This window comes from Bos mutus, chromosome 2 (genome assembly GCF_027580195.1).
Source record: "Bos mutus isolate GX-2022 chromosome 2, NWIPB_WYAK_1.1, whole genome shotgun sequence".
NCBI lineage: Eukaryota > Metazoa > Chordata > Mammalia > Artiodactyla > Bovidae > Bos > Bos mutus.
This window is the reverse complement of record NC_091618.1, coordinates 25,128,742-25,142,640: the sequence shown is the minus strand read 5'-3', so window position 1 is coordinate 25,142,640 and position 13,899 is coordinate 25,128,742. Positions and strand designations below refer to the sequence as shown.

Here is a 13,899-nt window from a genome sequence, read left to right as displayed (position 1 = left end):
TGTGCTTATTTATCTTTTTTAGGAAAATGTATGATCAAATCTCTTGTCTATTTTTAAAAACTGGGTTGTCAAGTTATAAGAAATTTTATAGATTTTTTGCTAGATAAAACCCTTTGAAGAGCATTATTTTTTATGGTTGTACCTCACTTCATTACTGAAATGTGAGGATCTGCTTACAACAGGATTGGGAAGGAACCGATGACAGTCTGTGTGTTCTTAAATCTTGCTAAGTTGGACACTGCTGCCCTGATTCAAGGTAGGAATATGGTCTCAGTCTCAGGTGCCACAAAAACTCCATAAACATAATTTCTGTCTATCCTTGTTAGTTATTTCTACGGGGACTTTGAGAGTTTTACATTTTATTTTGTTTCATATCTCATCTTGGTGATAATTAAGAACTTTTTTCAAACATTTCATCTAGCTTTTGAAATACATGGTACTTACTGGGGGATTCTAAATCAAAATATTAAAGTAAGTTAGGGGGTAAGACAAGACAGACTGGCAGAAGCTTAGCTTCAGAAGAGAGATCTAATACCTCCCTATAAAATACAACAGAAACTAGTAGCTCTACTGAGTATTTAAAACCATGACTTTATAACGCTGACCACAATAAAATGTGGGGGCTAGGGCAAAAGTAAGCTTTATACTGTTTAACATTCACAGGGCCCTGGTGCCAGTGTCTCCCTTTAAACTCTTCTAGCTGTCTCCAAGTATCCACTCTCAAATATTTTGAATATGTGTGCATTTTTACTTTAAATGACTTCAAAGGCTGTAACTACTAGACCATCACTGATTCTTAAAGGTTTTCTAAAAATGCTGTTATATTATTGTTTCCCAATGATGAACACCCATCAAATGTCAAAAAATAAAAATCCTGAGTTAACCTCAAACGTGTGCTCTAATCAGCTCTCTCGTTTCCTCAGGGCAAACAGCAGGATCCTGGATTGCAGAAGTGATGGCGATGGCGAAAGCTCTGACATGTGAGGAGCATTTTGATTCTCTGGACTGGCTCTCCCGCTGGCCTTCAGGGACAAGGCAGCTTCACACAGACACCCCATGTGTGTGGTACAAGCTGGCTGGATGTGGGAATGGTAATATCACCCATGGAACCAGACACTGCTTTCTACTTTATTCAACATCAATGCACAAGTGGACTTCCTGTGCGGACGACTAAAGGGCATCCAGGAGAAGAGAAAGACCCTCGGGGAGACAACCCCACAGCAGAGACTCATCTTCACAAAAACGGCTCAATGTTGATTTCCACACAGGAGCAGGGCATAGTCAGCTCGAACTTGGTGATAACGTCGGGATGAAGGACCCCCAGCTTCCCGATGCTCTGGCCCCGGGCAAAGATCTCTGCACATCGCCCAGGGAAGAACACAGGGCCTGCAAGACAGGAAGAGGAGAATCAGTGCTTCTCCAGGCAAAAATGTCAATAGACATTTAACACTGAAAGCTCGCTAGTCGCCTTTAAAAAATAACTGTTCTTTAAACTCCTGGCCATGAAACCAGAGTGCTCCCTTGCGCTTTCTGGTTTCTTCTTAAAATGTACTTCTTAAAAAGAAGCATTTTCTTCAAGACACCCTTATAAGGAAAAGTTTAGGGGCAAACATGAAAATGGGGACCCTGTGTTTTTATTTCAGTGGTCCAGACAGGATGAAGAGGAGGAGACTGAAGGAGCGGAGCTGGGAGGAGACATGGGGAGGGGGATGTGTGCAGACGTGGAACTGCTCTGAAAGAGGACAAAGGGAAAATGAAATGTAAGACCAACCCCCACTGTGCCTGCAAAGAACCTGTTCTGAAACAGGTTCTTCATAGTAACACTTTCTGGATGCAGAGTCTACACTGAATTCACGTCCTGTTCGGAACAGCACTCTTTTCTACCTCATTCCACAGAGAAACACAAGCTGGCTGTCTTTGGCAGGCGCGGGCCTTGGACCAGAATGTGACCCGCATTCCTGTGGGCAAGAGAACCTTCTGAGCAGTTCTGGCACATCTACTGTAAACCGTGGCAAAGGCCAGCCCCAACACAGGGCTAGCCTGACCCCTGATTTACTCAAGACAGGTAGAAAGTTCCCTCTTCATTCGGGTGCCAATGACATGGATATGGCTGACTAACCCAGAAACAGTTCTTAAGGTTTAAACAGCCAAAAGACGAGCAGACAGACACCCAGGCCCCCGCACAGTCATGCAGCAACGCTCCACGCTCTGCTGAGGGAAAGCGAAGGCTGACTCGTTTCTCTCACCACCAGCTTGAAAACGGATCAGGTCCGCAGCTCCCCACTGACTCAACCAAAACGTCTACTCGTATGAACTATAAAAACCCCGAGCCACAAGCCTCCAGCCTGCCGTTTCTGAGCAAGTGCATTATTTATGAAAGAGTAGAAACAGAGTCTCTGCTAATGGCTCCTAGGTCAGGACGATGAAGAAACACAGAATTGGCGTGTATGTGGGGGGGAGTTACCATCAAGTCAGAGTCTGCTAGAGACTTAGGAAGGAAGGATGTTTGTTTCCATTCCTGAAAAACATTTTTAACTATCATTCTTAAAGAACCCCAAAGCAACCCAGCTGAAATATAAGGTGGTCTGCTTCTCATATCTCCCCAAACTAAGTAATTTTGCTTTACTATTAAAAGCAAGAATTTCAATGAACTGCATTTGAAGTTCATAATGGTTTGGCTGTGTGCATTAATCCACACTTGGAGAGAGGGGTCACACGAAATAATACAGAAAGCATACTCATTGATAGTGTATGGTATTAGTGACATACAAACACTGTTAAATCTGACAAAGATCGCATGTTTTAATTCTGTCAAAATAAAAACCTAACTTAAAAGACAAAACCAGGCCAAACAAACTTAAGTTTGACTTTGCTGGCAGTCCAGTGGTTAAGAATCAGTGCTCCCAATAGAGGGGATATGGGTTCAGTTCCTGGTTGGGAAACTAAGATTCCACATGCCATACAATGCAACCAAACAAAAAAAAAAAGACAAGACCACCCTCTCTCACACCAAATACATCTTCAAATGACAAGTATTTAAAAGTGTTGGTGGTGAGCAGTATAATCAAGAATTGTAGAGTTACAACCCTTACATAGAATTCTATCTGAATAAACTACAGTATCTAAAAAAGCCTATTTTTAAAGGCCATTCAGAGAGGAAGTTTTGAAGAACTTTCCTGATAACCTTGTTATGTTTAGGAATCCTCACTGTACCAAAATCCTTCCTTTTTATCTGTCTTCCAATTCCAATTTGATTGGATTCATTTTAACTGAAGCATAAAACCAAACTATTTTAGAATCTAAGCCAGATGTGCTGGTTCTACAATGTTAGCAAAATAAAGCCAGAGAGATAAGAACTTTGAATTTTTAGTTCATAAAACAACTTTTCAAATCAGCACTTTTTTAAGCAAAATTCAGTGACGTTCTTCTTTAGCCAGCAAGCATGACATCGCCAGCTGGCCCTCTCTCTAGAAGTTGGCACCGAACTCTACTGGAGCTCACTAACTGGTTAAAAACTTGATCAAACAAAAACATTCATATCACCAAAGAGAATGTTCCTCCTTTCCAAAGAAAGGCAAAAAGAACGGAAAATCATATCATGCATTATTTCAAATATATCCAAGTGTGGGAACATTGTCAATGACACCAATGTCAAAAGTCTCAGCCTCCACAACTGCCTGGGGTCAGGGGGCCTCCCTGCAGAGGAGCCGCTGCCCAGCGCAGGGGCTCCCAAGGGGATCCTCCACCCTCTCATCCAATGCCGATCCTCCCCTGCCCATCCACACATAAAAACTAAACCCAATGGTGGGGTTTCTGTATAACTTCACTGTGCCGAAAACCGTTTTAAAGCGTGATGACAATTTTCACTTTTCTTGCCCTTTTTCATGTTTAACAAAGTCTTAACATGTTTTGATTGATGCCTCTGTTAAGTTAGCGGAAGGCTGAAGGTCTCTCTTCTCCAGACATAAGTTGAGAGGCACACAAAAGTGCCTTCAAGTTTGTAAGGGGTACAGAGAGACACTGTGCCACCTGACTGATGCTATATGTGAACCAGACATACTGAAAGAAAATTTCAAGTTACTACAACATAAGCATTTCTTAGTGCTTTTAAAAAGTCTTTATGGTTCAAACCAAACTTTGCAGGCAGAACTGAATGGCTTCAAAGAAGGCCGGATGAGAGAGAGAAGTGCTTCACTAACAACAACAAAAAGTGAACACGCCCCCGCTAAGGCAATTAGGGCCGAGTTCAAAGATGCCCGCGCCCCCTTCATCAGCAGGAGGGGCGCTCAGCACATCAGTGCGCTCCAGCCAGAACCCAGGCAACCTGAATCGGTCTTTCCAGAAGTAAAAGAAATCACATCTGAGTGGAACCTAAATATGGGTCTAAGCTTATGAAAAATCAGACCTGGATGATAGCCGGAGGCCCCTTTAATCTCACCGGCAAACAAAATTATTTCTGGAGAAAGAGAAGCCTACTGTGTCTAGAATCATAAAGTTGTTAAATTCAAGGGAAACCATGCTGCCTTGTGAATGGGAATTCTGAAACGTGAATTCTACAAACTGCCTTCTTTTAATCATTCATTTAAGCCCAGAGTTCCTGGTTTACTGTTGTACCAAGGTACATAAATACTACAATTTTCAACCTGTGCCCAAAACCTCTCCAGCCAAAAAGCCTCTCAGCCCAGTTTTCTACCCAGTTCTTTATACTGATTAAACCCTCAGCTTTGATGGTATCCATCACAGCAAAATGGCTTCCAATGGAAAAACAGATTTGGGGAAAATAAGTGTTCTCTGTTGAAATACATGTGGAAGCCCAGACAAAAGAAACGTCAGTTAAGCACAAACAAGAATTTAATTTCCAGAACTTAGTGGGGTGTAAGTAAGTCCCTTAATTAAAGCTTTTGTAGCATCTCCTCCAGGTCTGTAATTGTCTCCCTGTGCTGAAACGGCAGGACCACTGTGAGGACCTTGGGGGAATTCTTGGGCCAGTAATCCGGCACAGCACCCAGTCTTTAGCACATTTTCTGGCTAATTGACCTTCAAAGAGTTTGTGAGCTCCCTCTCTTACTCGTTGCCAAACACCTTTCACAGTTTCTTTTTGCCCTCGTCTTTCTTTTGGAGTAATATTATAGGCCCGAAGTTTGGATAAGCTTGACGCATAGAGTTTATTCCTGTAATTGTGTGAAGCATCGGAAGCAGAAGCTTAAGGCGGTAACTGAGCAGATCCCTAATCTGAAAGCTCCTTGGTGTTATCAAGCATGAAGCTCTTACTTCCTTAATCTTTAACACCCCCGTCCACTGCCCACCCACCACCCCCCTGCCCGCCATCGATTGTTTTCAACTAATTCATTTGGTACTTTATTTAATCCATCTCTAAAAATCACCTACTTGTACAGTTTTACTTTTCCCTTTCTTCACATTACTAGTATATGCTTTGAGGTTCACACCCACATATTGTAACTGCCAGCAATCTGGTACTTTATCATTCAAATTTTCCATAACAAAAAGAACAAAATTAAAAGGAGGGTGAAGAACACCGGAGAAGGAATGTTGGTATATCATACACATCACAGCAAGTAACAGAAGCTATTATCATGAGCTTTAATAAAAATAACCATCTGTAAGCCCCAAACACAAAATACAAAGTTATGTAGATAGAGTAAGCTACTGAGCCAAGAGAAAGTGTTTTAAATCTGTTCTAAAGTGTTTTAAATCTGACTATGTAAATAATATGGGGTGGGAGGAAGGAGAAAGGAAAAATCACCTAACAGGCTGACTCTCGGGCCAGCACCCACCCAAACCAAATCCTTTCCATCTACCAAGTCCCTAAATCTACAACTAGATATATATAAAATTATCCAGTCCGAGGTCCAATAACCCGGCCTAGGAAATCACACGAAAGGAAAAAAAAAAGAAAACCCAGTGTTCCATTTCTGGAGGGAAACTGACAGACGCGGTGACGGGCCAAGAGCAGAATGGGGCTCTGATCATAATTTCCCACAAAGGACTTTTTCCTGGTTTCCCCCCACTTTTTGATAAGGTAGTTACTACGCCTTACTATGTTGCCATCACATCAACCTCACCTTCCTTTTCTAAATAATTTAAAGGAAAAAAGAAGACAAAATATAGGGCTTAAGAAAACTGACCACACACTTATGTGAGCAAGGTATCATTCTTAAGGGTTGTGGTTCTCAAAGTTTTAGAAGCAGTAGTTTTTTTTTTATTGTTTTCTGGAGTGCCTCAATGCAATGAGGGAGCACCCAAGGGGGAAAGGCACAATATAGGTAAGACATTAACTCATAAAAAGAAAAGGTTTAGGAACATCAGGAGGAAAAACTGCTGTAACTACCATGATATAAACACACACGTTTTTTTCAGATCTTAGTATACTCCAGATTGGAAGAAAAGTTCTCTGCAAAGACCATTTAATTTGTAAGTGGAGACTAAATAATTTCCAACTGGTAATATAAAACACCCATTTTCCCCAGACACACAGAAGTCTTCACCTTACATCTGATGTGAAATATTTATGGCACCTAAAGTCTTTAAAGAGAGGGGGCCTAATCCCTTGAGTGTAATGGCTATCTTTCATCCCTTTCTGAAGATCAAAAGAAAGAAAAGCCCCGTACACAACTTTACAGTGCTAATCCCAACACACCTGCAGACATCATTAACCCTTAAGTCAGAGGCAACTGGACAGGAGAGCAGTGCCAGGCCCACTTACCCCCACCGCACGGGCTCAGAGAGGGAGCCGGCCCACTTACCCCCACCGCACGGGCTCAGAGAGGGAGCCTGTGCTCACAGTGACATTCTATCAATCAGTTCAGTTCAGTCATCAGTCGAGTCTGACTCTTTGCAACCCAAAGGACTGCAGCACGCCACGCTTCCCTGTCCATCACCAACTCCCGGAGCTTACTCAAACTCATGTCCATTGAGTTGGTGATGCCATCCAACCATCTCATCCTCTGTCGTCCCTTTCTCCTCCCACCTTCAATCTTTCCTAGCATCAGGGTCTTTTCCAATTAGTCAGTTCTTAGCATCAAGTGGCCAAAGTATTGGAGTTTCAGCATCAGTCCTTCCAATGAATATTCAAGACTGATTTTCCCTTAGGATTGACTGGTTGGGTCTCCTTGCAGTCCAAGGGACTCTCAAGAGTCTTCTCCAACACTACAGTTCAAAAGCATCAATTCTTCAGCGCTTAGCTTTCTTCATAGTCCAACTCTCACATCCATACACGACCACTGGAAAAACCATAGCTTTGACTAGATGGACCTTTGTTGGCAAAGTAATGTGTCTGCTTTTTAATATGCTGTCTAGGTTGGTCATAGCTTTTCTTCTAAGGAGCAAGTGTTTTTTAAAAATAAAGTCTGTCACTGTTTCCATTGTTGCCCCATCTATTTACCATGAAGTGAAGGGACTGGATGCCATGATCTTAGTTTTCTGAATGTTGAGTTTTAAGCCAAATTTTTCACTCTCTTCTTTTGCTTTCATCAAGAGGCTTTTTAGTTCTTCTTCACTTTCTGCCATAAGGGTGGTGTAGTCTGCATATCTGAGGTTATTTATGTTTTTCCCAGTTGATTGATGTTTTTCCCAGTTGATTCCCAAGATTGTTGATTCCCAGAATTGTAGATTCCCAGAATCAACAATCTTGATTCCAGCTTTTGCTTCATCCAGCCCGGCATTTCACATGATGTATTCTGTATATAAGTTAAGTAAGCAGGGTGACAATATACAGCCTTGACACAGTCAAAGGCTTTGGCGTAGCCAATAAAACAGAAGTAGATGTTTTTCTGGAACTCTTGCTTTTTTGGTGATCCAACGGATGTTGGCAATTTGATCTCTGGGTCCTCTGCCTTTTCTAAAACCAGCTTGAACATCTGGAAGTTCACGGTTCACGTATTGCTGAAGCCTGGCTTGGGAGAATTTTGAGCATTACTTTGCTAATGTGTGAGATGAGTGTAATTCTATCAACAGGACAGGGCAAAATCTGCCCTGCTAATAAGGACTGGGTTCTGTCAGGCTTTGTGCTTAAAAAGGAAATCAGCAAAGTCCAGACTACCTAGCTTCTAACTAATGGAGAAATGTCTTCAACAAGGAACCACTTTTTTTAATAGATCACCACAATCACTTTATGACTAAACATTTAGAATCATGACTGCAAAATTTTCCAGTTTTACTTAGTATAAGGAAATTTATAATTTATTTCCATGGCTATCGCCTTTTGATATCTGTCGTTTTATTTACTTTTTTTATTACGGTGTAACTGACCTACAACACCGTGTTAGTTCTGGGTGCACAGAATGGTGACTCAGTATTTCTATACATCACAAAGTGATCACCACTCTTAGAATTTTAAAGTCTAATCTTAGCTATGTTTCTCTCATCCTCACCAAGGAAAGACTGGGGGCTGGAGGAGAAGGGGGTGACAGAGGATGAGATGGTTGGATGGCATCACCCACTCAATGGACATGAGTTTGAGCAAACTCCAGCAGACTGTGATGGACAGGGAAGCCTGGCGCACTGCAGTCCACAGGGTCGCAGAGTCAGACACGACTGAGCGACTGAACAACAACAACAAAGTCAAAGAAACAGATCCAACATGGAGTCAGGTTTCACTCTTTTCCCTGTTACAGGCTTACTGCTGAGGCTCATAAGGGAGGAGGAAAGCAGAGCACAGAGAAGCCAGGTAATGCAGGCAGCTGACCTGGAGAGACAGCTCCATGCTGGCACCTCGTCCCAGTCTTTGTGAAGGTTTGCCTGGCCTGGGTGCCCGAACTGCTCCTGAATCCTTGGCAGCAAATCCCGCATGTCTTTTACTTATGATCTGAGCGACTGAACAACAATTCTAAAATAACGCCCTCATCCTGTATCTGTCTTGCACTTAAATCATTTCCCCCAAATTTTCACATTTCTTAAATGTTCATAGGACAGATACAGAATCACAACTTCAAAAATAAAAGGTATAGATCATCCTGCTTTCCAGGGTCAATAAAATGGGTCTTTCCGACTCTTTCATCTTATGAAAACCTTTAAAGGACAGCAAAATATGCAGAATTTATTACTTTCTCCACAGTTATAGTGAAAGAATAAAAACAACAATAAAGAGACTATTCTATGATAATTAAAGAAAGACTGGAAATGTTGTGTATTTGAGACTGTATCTATAACTTCACAATTAGTTAACTTTTCAATTGAGACTTTTGGCCAACATGGAATAAACATAACTTCAAGCATGCCATTAGGAGAGATGTGCTGTAGTTTCAGAATTAAATTTCAGCTGACAAGTAGGGCATGTTAGAAGAGAAAGAAGAGAATAATGAGATTGTGAAAACAAAGTACCCTACTTTCGACTCATCTTCCATCCCCAGTAAAGGGAGTGACTTGGTCCCAGTGCAGCCCTGGCCAAGCCCCCAAGGACAAGCAAGTTACAGATGGAAAAAGCAAAGCCCAAGAAGATTAGTGGACCTGCCCGAGGCAGGCAATAGTATAGGCCCAAGAGTGAGCACCTCTGTGTGTGGCCTGAGGCACAGAAGGCCTATGAATAGTGTTTTCAAACTTTTGGTCAAGCTGTCCATTTCATGTGTGCAAACTTCTGGTTTAAAATTAAATAAAAAAACAACACTTAAATAAAAGACCGACAACCGCTAGCCTTAGGACATAACAACATGCTCTGCAATATTATTAACATAATATAATACGGAGCTAGATACCTAGAGCTTTTCCAAGGAAAACGGCACTACGTTAGAAAAAAATCCCATCTAAGACAGGCTTCCTTAAAGAATAAGTTTCAGATTCCTGAAACAAGGCTGGAATAATCTGAGTGGATAAAGAAGCACCACAGTAACACCATCTAAAAAGGGGAAGAAAGCGCACTGTTACGTTAGACCCTATGGCGGAGCTACTTCTGACACATTTAAACTCCTGTAGGATCTTAAAACTGGAAATGACCCTGGTGGTGATTCTGTCCATGCTTTATCTCAGATATAAGAAAATGGATACCAAAGAGGTTAAGAAAACCAGCCAACCAGGTAACAGTCAAGCTGAGAACCCAGTTCCTTCTTGAGTCTGTGACTTTTAGCCAAAGATGACTTTCTGAAGGGCAGATCTAACATCTACCCTGAGGGAAATCTGGGGAGTGATCAGCCATTCTAAAATGTTTTCCCAAATTCTTAGTCTGCCCAGTACAGACAGGACAGATATTATCATTCCCATTTTACAGATGAAGAAACTGGCACAAAGGAATTAAGTCCTAAATCACCTGGGCTAACACTACAGAAGAACCTGACCCAACACACAGGACTTACTGTTACTATAACTCATCATGGTTGATACCTCACTGGCGATCATACCCCCCAGTGCCCAATAAAGTGTATTCTTCCCTTGCATTTTAGTAAGAGTCTGTATCATCTTAACATCTGCTTTTTCAGCTTAGTTTATATTTACATGTTTATCACATTCCATTAGATTTATATGTCATTTGCCAAATTGTTTTTCAAGTATTTAATCTTGGCGGTGTTTCCAGTTATTCACTATTACAAGTAGGGTCCTGTAACATATATGTTATTAATACCTTTTGCTCTTTCTTTGCTTCTTTCCTTTGCCAAAGGTAGTACCACACAAGTAAAACAATGCTAATTACTGTATAGTTCATAACATATCAAAATGTTAAAACAATGGACTTTTAGCAATAGTAGGACCAACAAACCACAAACTAAATATAAGATCACACTAATGGTTGGATGGCATCACTGACTCAATGGACATGAGTTTGAGTAAGCTCCAGGAGTTGGTGATGGACAGGAAAGCCTGATGTGCTGCAGTCCATGCAGTCACAAAGAGTCGGATACAACTGAGCTACTGAACTGAACTGACCTTGTTCTGTACAACACTGATTTAAAAAAAAGTCCCTTATATAATACCAACTACTTCCTTTTTTCAGTTCCACGGGTGGAACCAAAAAAAAAAAGCCATCAAAGAAGTCCAGGAAGATAATTCCAAGAGAAAACCTTTGTTCAGAGAATACAATTCATAAACAAGCTAGGAGCCTTTGGGAATTAAAAGAATGGGCAGAAACCCTTATCTTCTGGAAGAATACCAAGGCATAGTTAGTGGCTGCGATCAGAGAAGGCAATGGCAACCCACTCCAGTACTCTTGCTTGGAAAATCCCATGGACAGAGGAGCCTGGTAGGCTGCAGTCCATGGGGTCACTAAGAGTCAGGCACGACTGAGCGACTTCACTTTCACTTTTCACTTTCATGCACTGGAGAAGGAAATGGCAACCCACTCCAGTGTTCTTGCCTGGAGAATCCCAGCGACAGAGGAGCCTAGTGGGCTGCCGTCTATGGGGTCACACAGAGTCGGACACAAATGAAGTGACAGCAGCAGCAGCAGCAGTGGCTGCCATAACAACACTGATAAAACATTTAACAGCTACTGATGAATACTGGGCAAATCAAAACAGGAAACAGGAAGTTCTAGAGACATTCAGAGCGAGGCACTTTATCTGTTAATTTTGCTCAACTGTTTACTCCTTATGGCCAGCTTCAACATCGCTCAAAATAAAAATACTGTAACTAGTCACTGCTGCTGCTAAGTCGCTTCAGTCCTATCTGACTCTGTGCGACCCCAAAGACGGCAGCCCACCAGGCTCCCCCGTTCCTGGGATTCTCCCCACAGTTTACTGTTTAAAGAAAGGCAAATAATTAATTAACGTCTATCTATTTGCTGATGCTTCCCTAGTGGCTCAGATGGTAAAGCGTCTGGCTGCAATGCAAGAAACCTGGGTTTGATCCCTGGGTCGGGAAGATCCCCTGGAGAAGGAAATGGCAACCCACTCCACTATTCTTGCCTGGAAAATCCCATGGACAGAGAAGCCTGACGGGCTACAGTCCATGGGTTGCAGAAAGTCAGATATGACTTAGCAACTAAACAACAACAACATTTGCTAATATAATGGGCTGTGTTGCTGTTTCCCACGTTTCTCCTTTCCCCTGTTCCTAAACATAAGGAAGTGTGTGCGCGGCTGTCAAACAGGTGTAGTTTCAGAAGGTGGAGAAAGTTTTTCTATTCCACTAAATTTGCCCCACCCTTTTTAAAGCTAATAACCTAACATTTCCATAAAGGGACCAAATTTTCTCCTTTCACAATGCGAAAGGGCTAAAAATTAAAGCAAGTTCACACTGGTATGTATCAACTGAACCTCAAGTCAGATCCTTTCTTGAAATGAAATTTTCTTTTTTTAAAAAAAGGCAGAGTGTTTACAATGAGAGTCCTGGAGGGGTAGGAAGGAATGGAAGAAGGAAAAACTAAGACGTAGGAAGGGCCACCCAGGCTGTAAGTGCTGGAGGGCTGGGGTCTGAAGACAAACTGCCCACCTTACACGCGGCCTATTTGGCCTCAAAGAGCTCCCAGCAGGACGATGACACTCCTGACCCTGACCCACGACCAACCCGGGCTGGTGGGTGCTTGGAGATGTTTCTAGGAGGGGGACAGGTTGTCCAAGTCACCCAAGTGACTATTACACTTTATTTCTCAAGAGGGGGAGACTAGACCACAGCTAATGAACACCAGGATCAAAACCACAACAGGGACCTGCCTGAATGAAGTTAGATTGTCTGCCTGTCATTTATAGAAAATTATCAGGAATGCTTTAAATGAATGTCAATCTGTGGGATTCCTGCATTGATGTAATATATAGAAGGCTATCTCTCTAAGACAGCCTAACCAGGGGACAGAAGAAATGTGCTGACAGATGAAAGAAACTCAGAGAAGACAGATATTAATAGATATCTGATTAAGGTTCTGCTTCCATACTGCCCCAAAGTCCACAGTAAAATATGCATTTCTCATTTTTTAACAAAGCAGACTCTGAATTAATATGAGATTTACAAAATACCAGTGCAAGCATTGTTTAAGGCATTCTACAGTCTTGCCTGTTAAAAATACTGGGAAAATAATGGTCAAAAGGTACTTTATTGTAGGCTATGTTCTAAGTACAAAAAGAACTGAAGATAAAGCTTTAAACTGTTTCTAACAATTATTAGTAATAATAACTGATATTATTCTGAATAAAGATGGACAGAGTAATAATATAAATTCATCAGGAACCAAGATTTTCAACGTAAAAAAAAAAGCCCTTATAAAGCCCAACATATTAAGTAAAAATCCTCTAATCCTAAATATAAATTGGAACTGTCCACATGAAATCAATGCTTTTCTTTAAAAAACAGAACTTTTTTTTACAAAAAGGTTTTCCTCAGCTCTGCATTTTAAAAAGTCCTAGAAACAAAGACTCACTCAGTAGCAATGAGCAACCTTAGCACCTAGATTGTGATCTAGATTTGATTTCCCACTAAAGGAAACCAGGGCCACTTGGCGATATAGCTGACTCCAGGTTTGAGGCAGAAACTATATAAGATGAACCCAGAAATATATCTCCTATATTATAATCTACTTCCAAAAAAGCAACACCATATATAACTACTTTCTCCCTTTCACTTTAGTAAGAGCCTCCCTGCCAAGAAAAGTTTCTCAAGACTTACAAAGTCTTCTCCCCTCTTCCAGAATAATCTAGTCCTAAAGGGGCCAAGGAAAGCAGAGATCCCCACACTCGGGGTGGGCACTGGGTGTCAGAACTACAGGGGGCAGGGAGGGTACCCACAGATGAGAGGGGGCAGCCCCAAGTGGGCAGGCAAGAGGTCCCCAGAGTCTGAGAGTGAGTGATGAGCCGGGCAGACACTCAGGGTATGAGAGAGGGTTCAGTTACAAACAGGGGCAATGAGCAAGTAAGTGAATAAATTATGAATCATGGGAACCGGGTTTTTCACTATCGGAGAAGTGAGGTACAAATACCTAAAGGGAGAAAACTGTAATGAACCCTAAGGTGTTGAAGGGATGGA

General features: G+C 41.8%; 1 protein-coding gene across 1 annotated transcript in view; it reads right to left on the bottom strand.

Annotated features, from left to right (window-relative positions):
- Nucleotides 1-1,114: 1,114 nt before the first annotated feature.
- The window catches only part of FARSB (phenylalanyl-tRNA synthetase subunit beta), a 73,828-nt gene continuing 61,043 nt past the window's right edge, over nt 1,115-13,899 (bottom strand). The window contains exon 17 of the mRNA XM_070385968.1: nt 1,115-1,386. Within this exon, the coding sequence (XP_070242069.1) occupies nt 1,235-1,386 (152 nt within the window). The 3' untranslated portion in view covers nt 1,115-1,234. The remainder of the gene's footprint in view (nt 1,387-13,899) is intronic.